Raw genomic sequence first — 21,736 nt, forward strand, 5'->3', positions numbered from 1 at the left:
TACCAGTTCCGAATTTCAGGTATCTGTTCAAATGTGAACGGTACCCAACCCTAATCAGCCCACTGGAGTAATGTGATTACTAGACAGTTACTTTTTGATTACAGTGCCTCTAAAATCATTCCCATTTACAGACTGTGATTTCATTGTAGTCTCAGACTAATTTCAATCATGTAGACTACATGGCCATTCACATTCCTCCCTATTCATTCAGCTATCCACGCTGTTTGGCACACTACCCACTCCATGTGAGAAGAAAGACACTGGACTTCAGGGAGCTTCTCTGAGGTTGAAGAGGCGGTGGTGTATTCACGTGCCTCTGTCAATCAAATGATGCATGTCTGCCTCAATAGAAAGCAGACGGCATCAGGAGAAGTTCAACATAATGGATCAATATTAATATCCCATGCTTTGCTTGCCAATGTGAGGACATGGTTTTGGGACAGCTTCGCCAAATTGTATTTACATTTCTATGGTTCATTACACCGGGGGGGAATTGCTTGGCTAGTGAGCACACTGGCTCACTGGATGGCTAGGTGGAGACTGGAGAGACTGGCTAGGTGGAGGCTGGAGAGACTGGATGTGTGTGTACACATACAGTATACACACACAGACATTAAGGCTGACGCGCACACACACAAACAAACAAACACACACACACACACACACACACACACACACACACACACACACACACACACACACACACACACACACACACACACACCTGTGACTGCCCCTCTCCTTGTCTGTCCTTAGAAGTGAAGAGACTCCTGAGTGTTTTCCTCACGGAATGCAGGGGACCTTTGTCTGAGAGAGAGAGAAGGGAGGGGGAGAGAGAGACAGAGAGAGAGAATGTAGGGAGAGAGTGAGAGAGAGGGGGGAGAGAGACAGAGAGAGAAGGTAGGGAGAGAGAGACACAGAGAGAGAGAGAAGGTAGGGAGAGAGTGAGATAGAGAGGGGGAAGAGAGACAGAGAGAGAAGGTAGGGAGAGAGAGACACAGAGAGAGAGAGAGAAGGTAGGGAGAGAGTGAGATAGAGAGGGGGAAGAGAGACAGAGAGAGAAGGTAGGGAGAGAGAGGGAGGGAGGGAGAGACAGACAGAGAGAGAGCGAGAGGGGGGAGAGACAGAGAGAGAGAGAAGGTAGGGAGAGAGAGGGAGGGAGAGACAGAGAGAGAGCGAGAGGGGGGAGAGACAGAGAGAGATGCAGCTTTTGAAAGACTTTTCTCGAAAGTCTCTAACTGCAAATGGATGTTTTCAGACTGTGACACCTTGAACTGAGCTCATGCTGTTGCCTGGGAAACGGTTTGGTATCGTATGAGATAGAAGATCTACTGAGGAGTTCACACAGCCACAGTAGATGCACAGCCAGCCCCCCAGAATTTTTCTGCTTTTTAGTTGCCTGCATATTTGATCATTTTCACTAATATTTCAAGACCCACAGAATATTTTGTTCTATGAATATGTAAACACTGTCAATATCCCAAAAGAAAGAAGAGAGCCTCTACTTTCATAGAAACAAAAATTCTGGCTTCATCCCTTCTTTAGTTACCAACACTTGGTGAATGTAGCAAACTTTGCCCAGGCCAGAAGCTATGTATCCAGCGTTGTGAAGTCGCCCTGTGTCGCAGCAGGTAAGCTGACAAGCAGAGATAAACAGGCTTGTTGCATTGTGAGAGGAAATGTTGCCTGTGTCAGATATTTCTATTGTGAAGGCTGTAAGTGATTGACATACATTTCTGGATATAGCTATGCAGTAGCTACAGACCTTTTATTTTGAAGGCAGGCAATGGAAGTGTTATGTGTTGTGGAGTCGTCCAACATTAGAGTCGTCTCCGTTTCAGAAACAAAGATCTTGAGTATGTCCTCCTTATTACGGTAGGGATTTGTGCTGATATGTGGGCATATGTAGCGTAAGGTGTAATGTTCTTAACTGACAATGCATCTCAGTCGATGTTTAGGAGTAACGCACAATTAATGTAACGAGTAGTCTAACGGATTACTTGCTCCAGGGAGTAATTCAGTAAAGTAAGGCATTACTTTTTTTTAAAGTAATGTGTAATATATTAGTTTTTTGAGTAACAACCCCCAACACTGTGTGTGAGGGAGAGGGGAGGCGAGGTCACCCTCTCGTCTTGCCGTGGGGGCAACTGGTTCTCCGTCTCTGGAGGTCTGGGGATCATCTACCGATTTACACAGTGTGAGAGCTCACGACCTGGACGGTGTGAGAGGTCACGACCTGGACGGTGTGAGAGCTCACGACCTGGACGGTGTGAGAGCTCACGACCTGGACGGTGTGAGAGGTCACGACCTGGATGGTGTGAGAGGTCACGACCTGGATGGTGTGAGAGGTCACGACCTGGACAGTGTGAGAGGTCACGACCTGGATGGTGTGAGAGGTCACGACCTGGACGGTGTGAGAGGTCACGACCTGGATGGTGTGAGAGGTCACGACCTGGATGGTGTGAGAGGTCATGACCTGGATGGTGTGAGAGGTCACAACCTGGATGGTGTGAGAGGTCATGACCTGGACGGTGTGAGAGGTCATGACCTGGATGACTTAACTACCTGAGAGGAGAAGTGACTTGGCTACGTGGCTACGAGTACAAGTTTTCTGTTCCTTTTCTCTGCTTCCTGATTTGGCCGAATATCATCGTTGCTTCTGTGTAACCCTGGAAGTGCTCTACTATGTCACAAGGTGTGTAATGAAAACACAGATTTTGTATTGTCATGTTTATGTATTGTCATGTTTATGTATTGTCATGTTTATGTATTGTCATGTTTATGTATTGTCATGTTTATGTATTGTCATGTTTATGTATTGTGCTATATTGAATTTCGATGTATTATCCAATTCCTAGTTAATAGTGTGAAAGGCTGACAAAATACATGCTTCACTAAACAACAGGTTAAAAATGCATGGTTTGGAGGCGATCTCGGTACGTGTTGGGTATAGCTAAGTTCAAAGTAAACAAAAGAATAAATAGCCACATTACCATAGCTTCACTGCCTTACTAAAAAGAAAGAAAAAGAGACTAAATCAACAACTACACAGTCTTCATGGGCAAGCAAGGGTCCCTGTCGACTCCTTTAAACACAAGACAGGCACCAATAATCACTAGTGCTTACATGGTCTAACATGTCCCTACCGTCCCTACACAAACCTACGCCCTTGGTGTCACAACATATCGGTCCTCAACATTAGATCCATTCCCAAGTTTGAACCTGTCACACTCAGCCTCAAATACTTTCTAAGCACCAACCTCCAGGAACCATTGTACATGTACATGTACCATACAAGCGAGAAGCTGGTTAGCTCGCTGTGGCGTAGACCATCTGGGCTGTGACTCAACGCTTAGTCATAACAGTTGACATACTTTTCTGAAGGGGGGTGGGGGCAATTGTGTTTACCAGGGAGCCGCAGTAATAGGGTTTTTTCTCCGCTCTGACAGCTCCGTAACGCCCTCGCTCTCTGGCCTCGCTTTCACGTCACGCAACTCCACAAGAGTAATGGACTTTAAATGAGACAGACTGGAGTCAAACCGTGGAGCTGAATTCACTTTTGTCTAGCTGGCTTACTGTAGGTATGAGTCACTCACTGTCAAAACAAACATCTACATGTTTATCCATCCAGTTAGAGATGATCATCCACCCATCTGCCCACCCACTCTATTCCTCTCTGCTTTATGATAGCCTACTTTGAGTAAGAAAAAAGAAAGCAATTGACAGTGAAACTGGTAGGCTATATACCTTTCTATGAATGAGTACTTTCTTTCCTTCTTTCTTCCTTTTAGAATTGGTCCTGATTGGGCAAAGCCAACTCATCTGGTGCTGGTGCTCAACGCGAGAAAAGGCGCTAAAAGTGAAAGCTACGATCTTACCAAATGACTGAACTGAATTGAAATAATGCATGGTACTTAAGTCACTATATATGGCAGATTGAGTTAAAGGATGGCTTTACCGATTATCAACCCACTTTGTGTCATTATAATCTCGGTATTATATAAGCACATGGGCAGTGTTTACCTTCTCTATATGTTTTCTTCAGAGAAAAATCCTCCCTTTGTCTGCCTGCAGAAACTCCACCCCCACCAGCTGCAAGTCATTAAAAGGAACACTCCGCCGATTTTCAAGTTATTTTGCACATAATCTCACACATATCCGAAAAATGCCAACAGTTTTTCAATTAGTTTGACAGTGATTGAGAGTTGATTTGAATTAAGTTGTGGACCAGTGATGTCATTTGTGCATGAATGACATCACTAGAGAGAACGCAACAGATTTGCTCTTCACGTTACTGTAGGTTCCCGATAACTCTTGTGTGAAGTAAGATAACAAGCGACCTTCTTTCCGGTCTCTGCTAGCACTACGGGTGTTTGTTTACCTTGGACAAACAAACTGACTGTCGTCACATAATGCAACACTGTTTGGATCCCACTTGAATTTACCGCTCATCGCCATAGATGTCGCCAAAGAGAACGAAACTGAAATCTTCAAGATTATTACTTCAAGTCCTGCGTCATGATTCCCGTTATGATTCGATATGATGATATGTGTAAGCACTCTGATAATAAATAATAATATTAAATCAAATCATACAGTATTATAACGTAACCTAATAGCCTATCCAGTGAGTGAGGCGAGGCGTCTCACCAGCAGCAGGAGCGGTGTGGTTTTGGGACGGCTCCTGTGGTTTAGAAGGAGGCAGAGGTCCGTTCCTCTCCTCCTGCACCGGGACGCCCTACAGAGGACCCACAAAACAAGTCTTTCTCCAACAAGACAAACCCACAGTGGGAAGTAACAGCTACTGGTACAAAATGACCATGATGCAGCAGAAAGCTCAAACAAGGTACAGGACGGCAACCCCGCCTTTATTTACCACAATGCACCAATCCATGCACTTATGCATTACTTACACGCACACGCACACACACACACACACACGATTAGTATACATGTTCAGCCTGTGTCGGTCTATCTGTGGCTTGTCAATGATGTTGGGGACATTTTAGGGTATAATCCATTTCCTGTGGGCGTGGCCAGTAGTCAGCTGGTTGTGGCTGGTGAGGTGAGGCTAGCAGCCACAGAGCAGAAAGTCACAGCAATGTGCGGCAGACTGGATGACCAATTACAGATGCTGGTTACCCAGATGACAGCTCATCAAGATGACTGACAGGTGTTGGGGCGGTAGCTTGACCAACTGAGGGAGAGGAGGGCGGGGCTAACAAAACACTCCCTGCTTCAAGGAGAAAAGCTGCTTATTGTCATTAGTTTTCAAGTCTGTAGTTGCCAATTTGATGACATGAGATGTGTTTTGCAGACGCTGAACTTCAACTTTTTCCCCAAAAATGGAAAGGTTGTGTTTTGGAATGAAATTGTTCAAATACAATTAAAATACCATTCAACAAGACAATGCTGTCTCAAAGCAGAGTGACACAAGGCAGAGACAGATGACATGGCATGACATGCGATCGATAAGGGGTGTTAAGCAGACTTGGACGGTATTACCCACGGAGGCAGAGGACACTCACAAAACAAACACATTTGATATTTGGTGGTTTATAAATGTGACACATTCAGAGACACACCTTCTCTCCCTCCTCCTCTTCCTCCTCATCCACGAAGGCAAAGGACTCCCAGCTGTGTTTGGCACACTGTTTCTGCCACGGTAGGCTTCGGCCCTGCAGCCAGAGTTTTGACTTCAATGTCCAGTGTGATATATTAAACAAGACAAAAAATTTGCTTCTTGGAAGATAGCAGCAGAGAGTCACTCTTGCGGTACCCGCCATGGTATAAATGTGTTTAGTTTCCAACAGAACTTAGAATTTAGTTTAGAATTTTAGTTGACAAGTGTGTCAGGCCAAGAAGCAGAACGTTTTTTGACCGTTCTTCAGGACGTACTTCATCGTCGGTGTTTGAATCAAGAAAGCTAGGTGACAGCTAGCTAGAACCACCTGAACCCATTGTGTTATTAAAGAAGCTAAGCATAGGAGCTAGCTAGGAAGGTGTTTCCATTGTTACCCGAAGAAACCTGAACAGAACCTGAATAAAAACACTTTGAGTTAAAGACAACTGAAGACGCGTCAGAGCCCCTCCTGCCGGCCGCGCTGAGTCATTAGAAGTGGCAATCTAACAAGAAATAAGACCCTGAAGATTTCACCGCTACAAAATCCAGAAAACTAGAACCTACAAACATTTTGATCAATAGTCAGTTAGATTATTGTAAAGTCCTTGTGGCTTGCCTTTTTTTTTTTTTTTTTACGTCCCCTCATCTTGCATCAGAGTGTGTATCCAGGGAAACAGGTGATAGAGATGAAGGGAAAAGAGCTGCAGCTAAAAACAAGAGGCACTTGAGCTGTCTAATGCCCCACCCTAATCACCAGGATCAGTTATGCTAATGAGATACATTAATTAAGCTAACATTAATTGGCAAATATTTCTATGTCAACATACTTGTCTTCATGTAACAGATGGGCGGGACTAATAGGAAATCTGTATCTTAAAGTGTGAAGAATAGTTTCAAGATAATCAGTATATCCCTTGGATGTTGTTCTTTAGCCAGAATAAAAGTAAATCTGCGGAAAAAGTTCAAGCAGATAAAACTTTCTTGACTGCACGATGCTTCCTCTTCTGCTCCTGAGGAGGAGAGACCAAGCAGTCGAAACATTTTGTTTTGCCAAATTATATCTGGTTGGGCAAATAGTGCCTGTCTTGTATCTAAACGGTCACGCGGTATCTGTGATCCACGCAACAGCCAATGTGTGTCCATCAACAGTCTGAGTCTGTCACGCCTAAGCCTGCCATGTAACTTAAAATAAATTAAACTCAGGAGTAGCTTTTTGAAAAGTGTGCAGGCCCCTGAGTGAACTCACCTGCATCATGATCCGCCTGTCTGGTGACAGCCACCAATCACAGAGAGCCAGCAGCTCCACCCTGTCGATGCTGCCCAATAGGATCATAGAATCTGGAAGCAGGAGGGAGAATCACTTGGAGCATCACACACACACTTTGAGGCTTATGTTCATGCTCTCATCGATTCAAAGGGGTGCATTTGGATCAGGCCTACTGTACGTCTGTACTGTACGTCCATTAACCTTTTGAGTCGACCAGTGGGATTGCGTTGAGGGAGGTGGAGTCCAGCAGGTGTTTGACTTCTCTGTAGGTGGAGTGAGAGGAGATAAACTTCACCTTCCTCACCATGATGTCCTCCACAAAGATGCTGTACTGGCTGTGGGAAGGATGGACGGACACACACACACACACACACACACACACACACACACAACTTTCAAACAACTGAGTGTTTACCCATGTCCTTATGAAGGAGGGGCAGTATAAAATAGTCCAGATAAGAACGTGTCAAAATAGCAATTTCTTTAGTTGAGGTTTCATCGTATTGACTAAGAAATGCAAATGAAGTAGTGAAACGAACACACTCTGGGAAAGAGCGCTGCACAAGCAAACAGCCTCTCATCAACTGTGAGTGGAAATTGGGTTCTTCAGTTTTCCAGACTAATCCAGCCATCCTGCCAACCTTGAGGAACGTCTTGGAGTACCACTCCACCTCCTGTAGGAGTGAGTGCCACTTGAGGGACCAGGCAGACAGAGTGATGAGGAGGAAGAAGACCTTGTATTGCACCTTGCTCTGTAGCAGTTGTATTTGTACTTGTTGTTTATATTTGAGTGTTTTTATCTGTGAAGCACTTTTGTCAGCTTCTAGTCGTTGTAAAGGTGCTCTATAAATAAAGTTAAGTTGACTTGACTTGAAGAGGGATCAAATGGAGGTTGAGCGTTGCCGTCGTTGCCTGGTTCCAGACTCCGCCCACTCCAGCGAGTTGACTTTTTTGTCTGATGTCTGCATGTGTGAGATTGACAAATGGTACCAGCGTGCTTTGATGTCAGAATGCATACACGTCCGCTAATCCATCCACCCTGAAGCCCTTTAACACTTTGAGTGCCACGGCCCTTGGGCAAAAGGTGCTGTACTGTGCCACATAGGCCGCAATGCATTTTAAAACAGTCATATAATTTCTTTAATAATTACTATGTAAACACTGAACATGCACAAATAACGATGAGACTCTCTTCTATCACCTGCAAAAAAAAGTTTATTGATCCCATTTTCCGTTCTTTAGTTATGAGCCGGAGAAGATAGCTTGATTAGACCAAAAACAGCCCTTTTTTTCTACGAGCTGAGATAATGACCCTTTTGTGAAAGGAAGCATTTCAAGCACATCATTGACTCATTGCTAATATTTTCTGATGTAATGCTGCAGCTGCCTGGGTCTGTTGTCTGCTGTAGTGTCCTGCGTGCCCCACCTCCCCCCCTCCTCCTCCCCCCCCCCCCCGTTGTGGGAGGAGTATCTCTCTGCTCTGCTCGGCTCTGCTCTGAGTGCGTTTGCTCTGCGTGTGCTCAGCAGTGAAAAGTCCGCTAGTCCAGCTTTTTTACACCCACGTGTATGTCACCATGCTTACAGTTGAGAACTCCACGGCTGATCATGCAAATGGGCTGTTGCAGCGGACACGAGGTGCTCAATTGTGACAGCAGATTGGCTGCTGCAGGGGCACAGCTACGTTATGCTTCAATGAAGCAGCTGCATACGGACGGATGCGATGCGATTTCCTCTTCCCAAACGACTTCTTCTGTGTGTTTTACTCTATGGTTTTACTCCACTTTCTCTCATCTGGAGTGCGCTGTCGCCACCTAAGGGTTCTGTAAAATAGGTTAGACACATTCAATAGCTATCATATTGTAAGAGGCGATGTAAGAGGCATAGATCGACACCCCCCCGTCAAAAAAAACAATTTCGAGTTACTGACGCCATTTGGCGTCGCTGGCAGCCTACGGTAAATTTCTAATGACGCCATATGGCGTCGCTGGCACTCAATGTGTTAATAAATGGAGTGTTATCATCTGATCTGAGACTTTAAGATGGAAAGTGGCTTGCTTCTTTATGCCAGATTTATAAGTATCTTATATGCATTACGATCATTTGTGGGTATTTCCCCAGATTTTCGCTCTGTTCGCCAACAGAGTGGAGGAAGAACTCCTTCCTCCACTCTGGAGCCGGCCAACAGAGTGGAGGAAGGAGTTCTTCCTCCACTCTGTTGGCCGGCTCCAGAGTGGAGGTAGATGTTCCTGCTCCTTCCTCCACTCTGTTCTCTGGCTCCAGAGTGGAGGAAGATGTTGCTCCTCCACCCGATGGAAAGGTCAGATGGGCACGAACCTGACGTGGCGGAAGCCGAGCTCGGGCAGGTAGGGCAGCTTCTTCACCTGGATGATGGAGTCGTAGAGGGACGGCTGCAGGCCCTGGGCCACCATGTTGGCCAGGATCACCGCCACCATCATGGGCAGGATGTGGGAGATCTGACCCGTCAGCTCGAAGCAGATCACCGCCGTGGACACCGTGTGGGTCACCGCTCCAGTCAGCGCTGCTGCCCCTGTGAGAGACACGGGGCGAGAGGGAGAGAGCGACAGGAGTGACGGGCAGGAAAGGAAGACAGGGAGAAGGATGGAGAGACCAAGTAGGGTGAGAGATGGGAGGAGGACTGTGGAAAGGAAGACATGGATTTTCAAAATATCTCAAAAACATTAGAGGTGGACCTCGAGGGTCCTTGACGCAAATTTGTAGAGTAAGGTCAGCTGAACACGTGGAAAAATGTTGCTTGCAAGTCGGACAAACAGCGTGGAAGTTATGGCCTTTCAAATTAGTTTTATTTTTATTTTATTTTTATTTTTGAAGTGGATCCTATCAAAAAAGGGAAGCTACGGCTCTGGGCAGCATTTGGGGAAATGTTGGTGCTTTTGTCAGGAACGTCCACATCCATCTCAAATCAAGTAGGCTACTAAGCTGCCTGACTAGTCTGCTAGAAGAGCTAACCAGCTGGTTACTGAGATAGCAGCTAGAAGAGCTAACCAGCTGGTTACTGAGCTAGCAGCTGCTAAGCTAATTTCAGATGATGTTGACGTGATCTGCTTTTTATTTCTCCTCACAAAAAAATGCTCCAGGCAGACATCAAAAACACTGTGTGTGAACACACCCTAATGCAGGAAAGATAAGTAAGGTCAAAGGCAAACATATACGGGAAAGAGATAATGAAAAGAGAGAGAGAGAGATGGGGGGAGATGGCATACCAGCCTCCGCAGGTCTGAATGATTGATGGATAGAGCCAACAGAGAGAGAGAGAGAGATGAAAGGATGAATGAAAGGAAGGGCACATGAGGGAGTGAGTGGGAAAGAGAGAGGACTTTGTAGGGCGACATGAGGGGATTGAAAGAAGCTAGGGCACGTTTCTGGGTCACCGAGCGAGGAGAGGACAGAGGGGGGAATGCAGGATGACATTTCACTGTCACAGCAGAGCCTCCACATGCTTTGATGGACAGGAGGAGGATGACGAAGAGGGGGGGGGGGGGGTGAGGAAGAGGACGATGACGAAGAGGGAGGGGGTGATGAGGAAGAGGGGGAGGCAGGGTGGTGACAGGTGGAGGGCAGGAGAGGCTGACAGGAAAGGAGGAAGAGGAGGAGGAGAGGGGAGATAAGAAAGAAGATGAGAGAAGTGTAGGACTAACGATGCAACTAACGATTATTTTCATTGTCGATTCATTTGTTAATTATTGTCTCAAATAATCGATTATTTGGTTTATAAAATGTCAGAAACTGGTGAAAAATGTTGATCACTGTTTCCCAAAGCCCAAGATGATGACATCCTCAAATTTATTTTTGTCCAGAACCCAAAGATATTCAGTTTACAGGACTAAAGAAACCAGAAAATATTCACATTTAAAGGAATGGAGCCACATTTTGGGAGATTCACCCATTTGTCATATTCCCGATAGTAATACGAGAAGATCGATGCGTTTCTCTTCTCTGTGCGTGCAGTAGAAAGTAGCGATGAGCCCTACTGCTAGTTAGCTTAGCACAATGACTAGTAGTCCACGGGAATGGATAGCCTACCCCGTTATGTCACCAACTACACATTCCAACAGAGCCAAAACGCTCCGATGTATCTTATGTATCCTGCATCTTGTGACTCATGTATTCACCACATTATGAAATAATAATGTAAATAATGTTAGCCGGAAGATTAACTTTAGTCAGGAAAGTAGTTCCGGTTATGTGCTTTGAAAATTACAATGTCTCGTAAGTTTGCAATATTATTTCATAGTGTCGTGACTACACGAGTCACAACATAGGGCTGCACAAATAATTTAATAGTAATCGCAATCAGGAGTTTGGCTTCCCACAATCATGAAAACAAGAAAATCTAAAAATCAAGATTAAATGTGCCCCATTCCATTTAGCAATGTTGCTCTCGTTTTGACTTGTGTTGTAAATCCAGCGCACCCCTTTCCATCGCAGTGGTGCGCTCCGCCCCTCCTCCGAAGCCCAACCACACTGTGGTGCGTTTAGTTTCAGCTCGAGTCGAGTCACGTTCAATAAATGCTGTTGAATCAATGAAAGTCAAAGAGTAATGGTGTAAAATAATCGTGATATCAATATTGATCAAAATAATCATGATTATCATTTTTACCATGATCATGTAGCCTTATCACAATATGTACATATTGTAGGAGCATTTGGGCACTGTTGGAATGGGTGTTTGGTGACTTAACAGGGGTAGGGAAGCCATTCCCGCTGACTACCAGTCATTGTGCTAAACTAACTAGCGTCGATACTTTTCTACTACACGCACACAGATGAGAAGGGCATTGACCTTCTTCTCGGGAATATAGCTAATAGGTGAATCTCCCAAAATATTGGCGTGTTCCTTTAAGAAGCATGTGGGTCAAACATAATGTGACCAACTGTAAGTGCTATGTAATGTAATACAAAATAAGAAAATAAACCCAACTCCGCCTGGACTACTGTAAATATGTAAATATCATATATTTAAAAAATCTGACAAAACCACAAATTCTATAGTGGCGTCAAAATTAAACTTAATCCAACGAGCAAAATTCAGGATGGCAAATAAAATGTCAGCCTCCTAGGCCGAAAACGGTGCCTGCTAAACGGTGGTGAACTTTTTGTAGACCGAGCAACCAACCAACGGACCTACAGAGTGACTTATAATTAAGCAATATATCACGAGAGCAAGTGTGTTGTGGTGAATATATCCTGCTGATAAACTGTTATCCCACGAGGCCGCAGGCCGAGTGGGATAACAGTTTATCAGCAGGATATATTCCACAACACACGCTGCTCGAGTGCTATATTGCTTTTATAAAACGGTTTCCAAGTATGATAATATAATAATAATAATAATACTATAAGTCCGACTCCGACTGGCATGTCATTCTGATAGAGTCAGTTGAAACACTACTGTAAGGCGGGACCGCAAGAACATGCGGGTGATTTGATTGGATCGTTCTGGAGACTGAAGTTGACATTGGCCAATCCTGGCGCTTTCTGAGTAGCTGAGATTTTTCTGGAAACCCCGACAGGCAGCTCGAGCCGCAGCGCTGCATTCTCAGCGCTTGTTGAGAAGCTGAATGCTCTCTGCAAAGCTGACACCAACTAACGTTACGGGGTTAAATGCGGAGTTAAATGCGGGGTTAACAGCCTTTCTTTTGCAAAGAAGACATTAGCCCGCATCTATTCTTGTACAAAACATCATTTTCTGCGAAGTATTAGTAAAGTTATAAGCGAAGATCGATTCACAAGGATCTGACAGCTGTCTCCGCCATTTGTTTTTTTTTAAACCAAAGGCTTTTAGTAAGAGAGTTGCCATGGCAACCAATAACCGAGTCCAATAACCCATGGCCATGGGTTATTGGACTCGGTTATTGGATTTATACAATGGCTGTGAACCAATCAGATTGCTTGATTTGAGAGAGCCGTTTTATAACACTGCATAACATGGTGAAGGCCTTACATTGAGATCATTTAAGACATTTTCAGACTTTTTAAAGGAACTGCGGAGACCCTGATAGAGGAGGAGTACAAAGAGGTGGTGGTGGAGCAGGAAGTGGAAAAGGGAGACTGACCAATGACAGCGTAGCCTCCAGGGATGATGCGGTACAGGATGTCATCGAACACGATGCCATGAGGAAACACGGTGGCCATGATCTCCCCCACCAGCCTGCCGAACGCCGCACCTGCATCACACACGCACGCGCGCACACAAACACACACGCGCACACAGACACGTGCGCGCACACACACACACGCACACACACACACACACACACACACACACACACACACACACACACACACACACACAACACAGGTCAAACGTTTCATCCTTTCACTCTAGACTGAGCCAATATTTGAAAAATTCTGGTAATTATGTTCTCTAAAACTATGATCTAAACTGATGTCATAGGAAAGAAAATACATCCAAAAAATATTCAACAATAAGTTTTATGACATGAGATTTTGAGTGATGAATACTTGTATTTGATTGTCAGGCACATTTACTGGATGTTTGTTTTATTGAGTTGGTGCATATTATAACCTAAATGCACTTAAATAATCAGCTTGCATAGTGACAGATATACAGTACATGTTAATGTACAGAAAATCTCACCACCATCACGGAAAAAGCCTTGAACATTAGCAATTATGGTGCTTTTCTGTTCTTCAGTGATTTGGAAGTGTTACCTGGTCTGTTTCCTCAGAACAATTACCGTAATTGTATTATTATTATTATTATAATCTGGTGCAAAAGTTTGAATCATTACAAAACCACAGAGGGGGGGGGGGTCACAATATGAAAGCATATTCTCTGGAGTTGTTTACTGTTGGTAATGATGACTATTTTGAAAACTATTCTTGTTCAAGGACATGCTCCAAAGCACAGAGATGAGTTGGAATTTACATGATTTAACACCAATTCTTAAAATGTTTATTTGAATAATACATTGATATGCAATACGAATGTTAATGAAGTAAGACGCTGAACCTTAAAAATATCAAGTCCAGCTTGTGAGACTGTGGGAACAAAAAAAATCTACACTGGAGAATAGCCAGCACAATTAATCAACATAACAGTTTCTACAATAGCTTATCAAAGAATATTGGTATTTCTACATTACTGAAACATTTTGGTAACATTTAACATAAAAACTAAAATATTCAAAATATTGATAAGATGCAAAAATTACAGTCAAATTATTTTGTCCTCCAAATAATTGAGATAAATGGTAAATGGCCTGCATTTATATAGCGCTTTTATCCAAAGCGCTTTACAGTCAGTAGGTACATTCACCCATTCACACACCGATGGCGGCAGGTTACCACGCAGGGTGCTGGCACACCAACGGGAGCAATTTGGGGTTCAGTGTCTTGCCCAAGGACACTTCGACATGCAGACTGGAGGAGCCGGGAATCGAACCACCGACCTCTTTTATCCAAAGTGATTAGTGGACGACCCGCTCTACCTCCTGAGCTACAGCCGCCCACATAAATAATTGTGAACAATAACTGTGATCACTTATATAGCAAAGTAGTCAAGTTTAGCACTTTGTTTACCATTCATGCTATCTGATATGGATTATGTTGCCAGTGAAATGTTTGTGCTCACCCAGTATGAAGACAGGCATGAAGGCCCCAGAGGGAATGGGCATGGTGGTGGCGACTGCAGACATCCAGAACTGCAGAAGAAGAGATGTGAAGCAGTATTTAGCAAATCTGATCAAAACATCTGACGATCTGAAGCGGGCTGGAAACTTAACGGTAGCATGTGGCCGTCTGTGGGGAAAATGCGTTTTGAACCGAAAGCCTCGTACCTAATGGTTCGATACGAATGCGCGTATTGTTGTTACACCCCTAATGGTCACCATCATAAAGTAGCTCAGTTCGGCTGTCAGGTCAAAATGGTGAAGCAGCTCCATCTAGGTGGCGCTCTTGGTGTTGTTCTGTTCTTCCTCAGAACACCACCACCTGTCATCCTCCATTTCAGAATGAGCACCTCGACCTCCTCCACAGGTTACCTACAGTACCTAGTGCTAATTACATAGCTGGCAAGTTGTTGTGTTGCATAGCAACCAGATTGATGTGAAGTCCTGATGTCCTTTGTCCTAGCAACAGATCTCCTATCTGATCACGACAGAATGGCTTACAGGAGTGAGTGGGCTTGTTGTCAGTCATTACAATCTGGATGGAAGGGGGGAGGGGGGGGGGGGATTTGGTCCCACTTAGGTGCCTTTGAGCAAGGCAGCTGATCTAGCTGTGGCAAGCTGCAGGAGACGGTGGTTGTGCTGCAGATCCTCACTGCATGAATGTAAAGCAGGGTTTCTTTGGCTAAATAAAAGCTTTAAAAAAATCATTAAGTGTCTCTCAGCAGATTGTTTTCACCAAACAATGTGTGCATCAATGGCAATCTAACTTCAAAATAGCGTGCGTAATATTGTGTTTTGTTCAGGGCTGCAGAGCTCATCAGCGATAATGACCTTTAATAGCTCTGTGTGTGTGTGTGTGTGTGTGTGTGTGTGTGTGTGTGTGTGTGCGTGTGTGTGTGTGTGTTTCACCAGTATCCCCGCATAGACACCACATGTTCTCATGTTGATGTGAAGGCACAGATTAGCGTTGGAAAACAGAGCAGCGTAGCATTCTACACAGGCTTTGTTACATTATCATCATTTGAGCAAATAATGCCTATAATAACAGATATAGACTCATTAGCATGTGTCTCACAGGGTGGCTGCTGTGACAGAGAGGACTGCTCACCGTGTCCTCTCTCTTTCATCCTGAAAGACGCACACCACCAGCATGCACAAACACACACGCCACACAGTGGCAAGCAACGTGCACTGCACGCACAAGCACGCACGCACGCACACACACACACACACACACACGGCACACAGTGGCAAGCAACGTGCACTGCACACGCACACACACACACACACACACACACACGCACGCAGACACACACACTCTTTCCCCACTCTGACAAACTGACAAATCCTGACACAGATGGGAATAGGAATATATATTTTTTATCAAGGGTTAGGGTTACTTAAAGGAGAATTTCGTTTTTTTTTAATCTGCAGCCCTCTCCTCACATTAATTATGATACAACGCCTAGGACGACAAAAATGCTGCGGAGAACACTGGGTGAGTCGTCAGATCATAATTAATGTGAGGAGAGGGCTGCAGGTTCAAAAAAAACGAAATTCTCCTTTAAAGTCAAGCTGAACTCGTAAATTACTTTTCTTTTCTTTTAGTTCAAATACCTGGGTATGCAGTGCACCTATTTAATAATGTATGCAAACAAAATCACAAAAGTCTAATTTCTTTAGTTTTTCACACTTTTTCACATCAAAAGTTCATTTTTCAAGATTTCATTGATAACAGTAATGTACAGTTTGCTGACGTCACCTAGTACTATCAAATTTCTACCCCATTTCAACCAATCATATCACAACATGCAGCTGTCAATCAAATCTTCATTTCAAGATAATTTTCTCTTCCAAATGAAGTAGAAAATGGCACCTAGTGCCTGTCATCTGGCAGGATTCCTATCCCATAAACTAACTACTAACTTGGCCAATTGTTAGAAACATGAACACAAAACAAAAACTATAATCTCTAAGAATGCAAAGAAATGTAACTGGCTTGTTAAAACGTGCATTCCAGGGATATCGTATTTCCAGAAATAGCGTAAAAGGCTTGAGAGCGTTTGAGAGCGTGGTTGTCAGGGGTCTGCCCTCGGAGATTCCAGGCGGGCGGGCAGCACCCATTCATCGGATTGTTCGCTCGCTCCGCACGAAGCAGCTGGCTGCCTGGTACTCTGCGGATCCCACTTGCGTAGCACGACAACACGCTGAATCCCACTCGATTTGGGGGTGGAACACGCCATGATTGACCAATGCCAAAGCCAGTCGACAGAATTGTCAAATCAAATCATCGACATGATACTATGACCCGCCTCTCAATTTGTCATCTCAGACAAATTATGTTTTGATATATGCTATAATGAGCATATATCACGGCCTGAAGTGAGCTATTGCTTTAATAAAATGGTTACCAAGGGCAATGTAACGGCAATGTAATTTAAATAATTTTTATTCGAGGGACTGACCTGAAATATAACATGGAACATTCCCTTTGATTATATTGAGGCACTTTTGCAAACCCACTGCTGTCCATGCAGAATAGAGATTAAATAAACTAGAACGACCGCACCGCGGATTTATACCTCCGCCATTAGTTTATTCTTGAGTCCAAATCGCCATTTGAGGCAAATTGGAAGAAATTCCGTCAAGGCGCTCCTGAGATGTTGCGTCACAGAGCTTGGAAATTGGGTGTGTGAGGTCACAGTGACCTTGACCTTTGACCACCAAAATCTAATCAGACCATCCTTGAGTCTAAAGGCCCAATTATACTCCATTTTCATCCGTAAATAAGGGCGTCCGTTTCAAACGGTGTAATCGTCACAGCCCACATACTTCCATGCGTCTTTCACGTTGGTATCATGTTAAATAATACATCCACCAGTGGGCAGTAGAGAGTCAAATGCATGAGTGTGTGTGTAGTTTTGCTCCGTTTCATGCGTATCCGTAAGCTTTCAGATGACGGACAGAAAACGGACGAAATGAACTCAGAGTACGGACAGAAGGCTCTGTCCGTCTCCGTCTTTAACGTTGGGTATAATTGGGCCTTAAGTGGATGTTTAAGGCAAATTTGATCAAATTCCGTCAAAGCGTTCCTCAGATATCGCGTTAACGAACATCGGATGGAAGGACGGACATACGTATGTACGGACAGACAGACATACGTACGGACGGACATACGTACGTACGGACAACCCGGATCCATAATGCTTCCAGCCTGGCTATCACCGGCGGAGGCATAATAAAAGTTAATTCATTACTGATATAGGCTACTAAAGTTGATGTATTGTCCTTCTCTCCCTGCCCTTTAGGAACGAAGCAGGCTAAGTTAGTTTCAGAGCAATGAACTAATTTCATGCAAATTTCAACTCATTTCATTGCTAAGTTGATAACAACACAGGCTAGGTTATGGCCCCCGTGAAAAGGGTCTATTCCCCCCTGCTGTCCCGGTCATTGCTCCAGCCACTCTGCCGATCTGGGGACAGTTGTAGCCTAGCACATACAGTATTTTGATACATGTGCCGTCACCAGCCGCTTCTTTTCACCTGACACCGGACAATCTCTCCTGGAGCACTTGTAATTGGGCATTGGGAATCTAAACTACGATATAAATGTTTTTTCCACTATAGTTCACACTATTAACCACATGTGAGTGAGAGCACACCCTGAGGAAAGTATAAGTAATGTGTCTGTAATCAATTATTGAAAAAAGCCATTCAATTTTTACCGCAGCGCTGGACCAGAGGTCCCGCCGGGGTCATAAGATGGAAAAGTCAGTCAGTCAGTCAGTCAGTCAGTCAGTCAGTCAGTGTGAGTGGTTAGAGGGCTGTAGCTAGGGTTAGGAAGGTGCTAGAGAGTCAGGATTCGACGGGTGGGTAGGATTAGTGGCTAGGGCTATATGGGTGGTGGTGTTGGGGAGAAGGGGGGGGGGGGGATGAGTAGCGCCGATGAGGTTTATTTGCGCTTGTTCTTGTAGATGTGGCTTTTTGAAGTCTATGTGTTTGCTCCTTCAACCCAGCTGAACACCCAGCTGCAAATGAAGAATAGTCCACTTTATTTTTTGACAGATTTCAAAAGTTTGGGTAAAATTTCCTTGACAGCTTTATCTAGTTTGCTACAGAGTCACAGAACGTCTGACTGTGTGTAGGAGAGAGAGAGGGAGACAGACAGACACACACTGTGTGGTTGACAGAAAGACAGAAAGCCTGACAGGAACATATTTAAGTAATGCACTTTCCGCGCTGCAGCGCTCCCTGCCTGCGCGGGGGAGAAACAGCAGACAGCTCGGTACAGAGTGAGAGTGTGGGCGGGAGGCAGCCAGCAGCACTCTGCATTTAGACACCACACTTTGTCTGTCTGCACTTTCCAGACATGGATAGAGCTGTCGCGATTCCTCGAGTACCTCGAATAACTCGAATAATTAAATTGATCGAGGCCAAAATGATTCGCCTCGACACGGCATTTAGAGAGACTGTTTCTCACGGACGCTTACTGGTGTGGCACAGCGCTCTTCCTGTGTAAACACGTGAGGACACAGACAGACCAGAGAGCAGCGACTAGCGAGCGGACCCCGCAAAATGGAACGAGGCGACGGAGAAAGCAGACAGGAGGAGCCGGGAAGGGAAGAACCAGGGCCGAAAAAGCGACCGAAACTGTCTAAAGTGTGGGATCATTTCACGCTGAAAAAGGACACGAACTCAGTGGTGTGCAAGTACTGTAAGACGATCCTTGCATATCACAACAGTACCTCGTCAATGCTTCAGCACCTGAACCGTAAACATCCAGTCTACGCATCCACCAGCGCATCTACGTCGAGCGGAGCAAGGTAACGTAACGTTAACTATACACAACGCTAATGTAAATGTATGCTAATGATTGCTACTTGATATTAAGACTAGTAGTAGTTGTGCTGCTGGCTTGCCACGTTGCCAATATGACTATTAGTAACTGCATTCACGCTGCATTTTTTTGATGTGGCTTGCCGTTTTCTGTGAGAAATACAAAGCTCAACCTAACGTTAACCTAACGTTAGCGGCTAATTTAACAGCGTTGTGTGTGTGTGTGTGTGTGTGTGTGTGTGTGTGATCACACTAGCCTGTTGGTGTGTGAGAGAGAGTGAGTGTGTGTGTGTGAGAGAGAAAGAGTGTGTATGTGGAGAATGTACATTTACACACCCTAGACCGGTCGACTCTTCTCATGATGATTGCAAACAACTATTTAATTGGTGCATTTTAGGCTCCAATTATTACACCACCTGACCTGTTATCTTGCTATTCTGATATTTGTGTCAATAATAGGCAACAGGTCTAGGGTGTGTAAATGCGCATTCTCCAGTTTTGTTATGAACTTACCTAATAAATATCAATATTAATTATTATTTCACCTCTTTTTCAGCGGATCACAGCGTACAATGGACAGCTTTATAAGGACGGGTCCATCATGTTCAAGTGAACAAGCAGCTGAGTTCAGCAATAGCATTTTGAATATGATTGTGACAGACATGCGCCCTCTGTCCATGGTGGAAGATAAAGGATTCAGAAAGATGATTTCGAGTTTCAACCCGAACTACACACTTCCCTCAAGGACCTTCTTCACGAATAAGATGGAGAAAAAGTATGAGGAGGTCAAAGGCAAGTTGATCGAGAGGCTTAAGACGCCAAACATGATGGCACTCACTACTGACATTTGGACAAGTGTAGCGACAGAGGCCTATATGGGGGTGACGTGTCACTTTCTGAGAGAGGATTGGGAAATGGAGTCCCACTGCCTTACAACCATGCCCCTTGAAGAGAGACACACGGGTGCACATATTGCAGAGTGGATTGAAGAGGTTATGTAGGCAGTGAAGGAGAGAGGAAGTGAAGTGGTGAAGGGTTAAAGGAAGTAGGCAGTGAAGGAGAGAGGAAGTGAAGTGGTGAAGGGTTAAAGGAAGTAGGCAGTGAAGGAGAGAGGAAGTGAAGTGGTGAAGGGTTAAAGGAAGTAGGCAGTGAAGGAGAGAGGAAGTGAAGTGGTGAAGGGCTAAAGGAAGTAGGCAGTGAAGGAGAGAGGAAGTGAAGTGGTGAAGGGCTAAAGGAAGTAGGCAGTGAAGGAGAGAGAGTGTTGTGAGGGACTTGGATATTTTTTTTTTCAATATTTTATATATAAAAAAATCAGCCCTCAAAGTCTTGGGACTTGACTTGGACTTGAGCTGAAGAAGACACTAGTTTAATACACACCAGTATGTGTAGAGACATTTATTTTTATTTATTTTATTTTTTAGGCACTGCTTAGCAAGGCAAGGCCCAGATTACGTCACCTCGCTCAATAATGACAGAAAAAAGAAAAAAAAGCACTGGTTGGGTTCATGTTAAAACTAAAGCAGTAAATATGTGCAATTACCTTGAGTTAATAAATACAGTTTTCTACAATTTAACTTGGTTGTGGTTTCCCCCTTTTTGCATGCAAGTTTGAAAGTGTTCCAATATAAACCACTAATGTGTGTACTCTTCCATTTTCCTTTGTTGTGAAGCTATCATACAGCGACCAGCGTGCTTGTGCACAGTTTACTGACATCACATTACAGGATTTCTGGGTCTTAAAGTTCAAATGTTTCAGTTATCTCCCGCTGCCATTTGGAAGCAGCAATGTGTGAAGTTGCCTCATGCAGCTGTAAGGTAAATGAACGATGTAAACTAGCTAGTAAGCCATTCATTCATATTATTTAACGGTTGCTGTACACTGGAAGAACTCAAACGTCAGGTTGAAAAGATGACACTGCCAGTTCTATGCAATTTAAAAATAAAAATGTTGTTTTTTCTAAGAAAGAAACTAATGTAGTTGTTTATTTGAAGAGATTTATCTTATTTTTTGGTGTATAGTTACGATAAGCCTTTGAAAACACAAAAAAGGGTTCTTATCCGATTACTCGATTAATCGATGGATTATTCGGTAGAATACTCGATTACTAAAAGAATCGATAGTTGCAGCTCTAGACATGGAACACTTGGCATTACACACTTTAACTGACAACGTCTGGCTGCTACATTTCTATATGAAGAGATATATACAGGCGGCGGACAAATGAACACAGACACAAACACAGAAAACAGTTAAGCGAATGCTAAACGTCAAAATTCGTATATATTCACTAGCGTTCGGGAGCGGAACTCTTATAAATTCACCGGTACAACAACAGAG

At 44.2% G+C, this 21,736-nt stretch overlaps 1 protein-coding gene across 1 annotated transcript in view; it reads right to left on the minus strand.

Annotated features, from left to right (window-relative positions):
- LOC310784853 (chloride channel protein 1-like) overlaps positions 1-21,736 on the minus strand; it is a gene marked incomplete at both ends in the record, with an annotated part of 71,640 nt that overhangs the window by 18,821 nt on the left and 31,083 nt on the right. Inside the window, 8 exons of the mRNA XM_083645890.1 lie at positions 725-807; positions 4,651-4,738; positions 5,586-5,678; positions 6,870-6,961; positions 7,092-7,225; positions 9,225-9,438; positions 12,986-13,096; positions 14,527-14,596. Of these exons, the coding sequence (XP_083502016.1) occupies positions 725-807; positions 4,651-4,738; positions 5,586-5,678; positions 6,870-6,961; positions 7,092-7,225; positions 9,225-9,438; positions 12,986-13,096; positions 14,527-14,596 (885 nt within the window). The remainder of the gene's footprint in view (positions 1-724; positions 808-4,650; positions 4,739-5,585; positions 5,679-6,869; positions 6,962-7,091; positions 7,226-9,224; positions 9,439-12,985; positions 13,097-14,526; positions 14,597-21,736) is intronic.

The sequence above is a fragment of the Poromitra crassiceps genome (assembly GCF_964638095.1).
Source record: "Poromitra crassiceps genome assembly, chromosome: 11".
NCBI lineage: Eukaryota > Metazoa > Chordata > Actinopteri > Beryciformes > Melamphaidae > Poromitra > Poromitra crassiceps.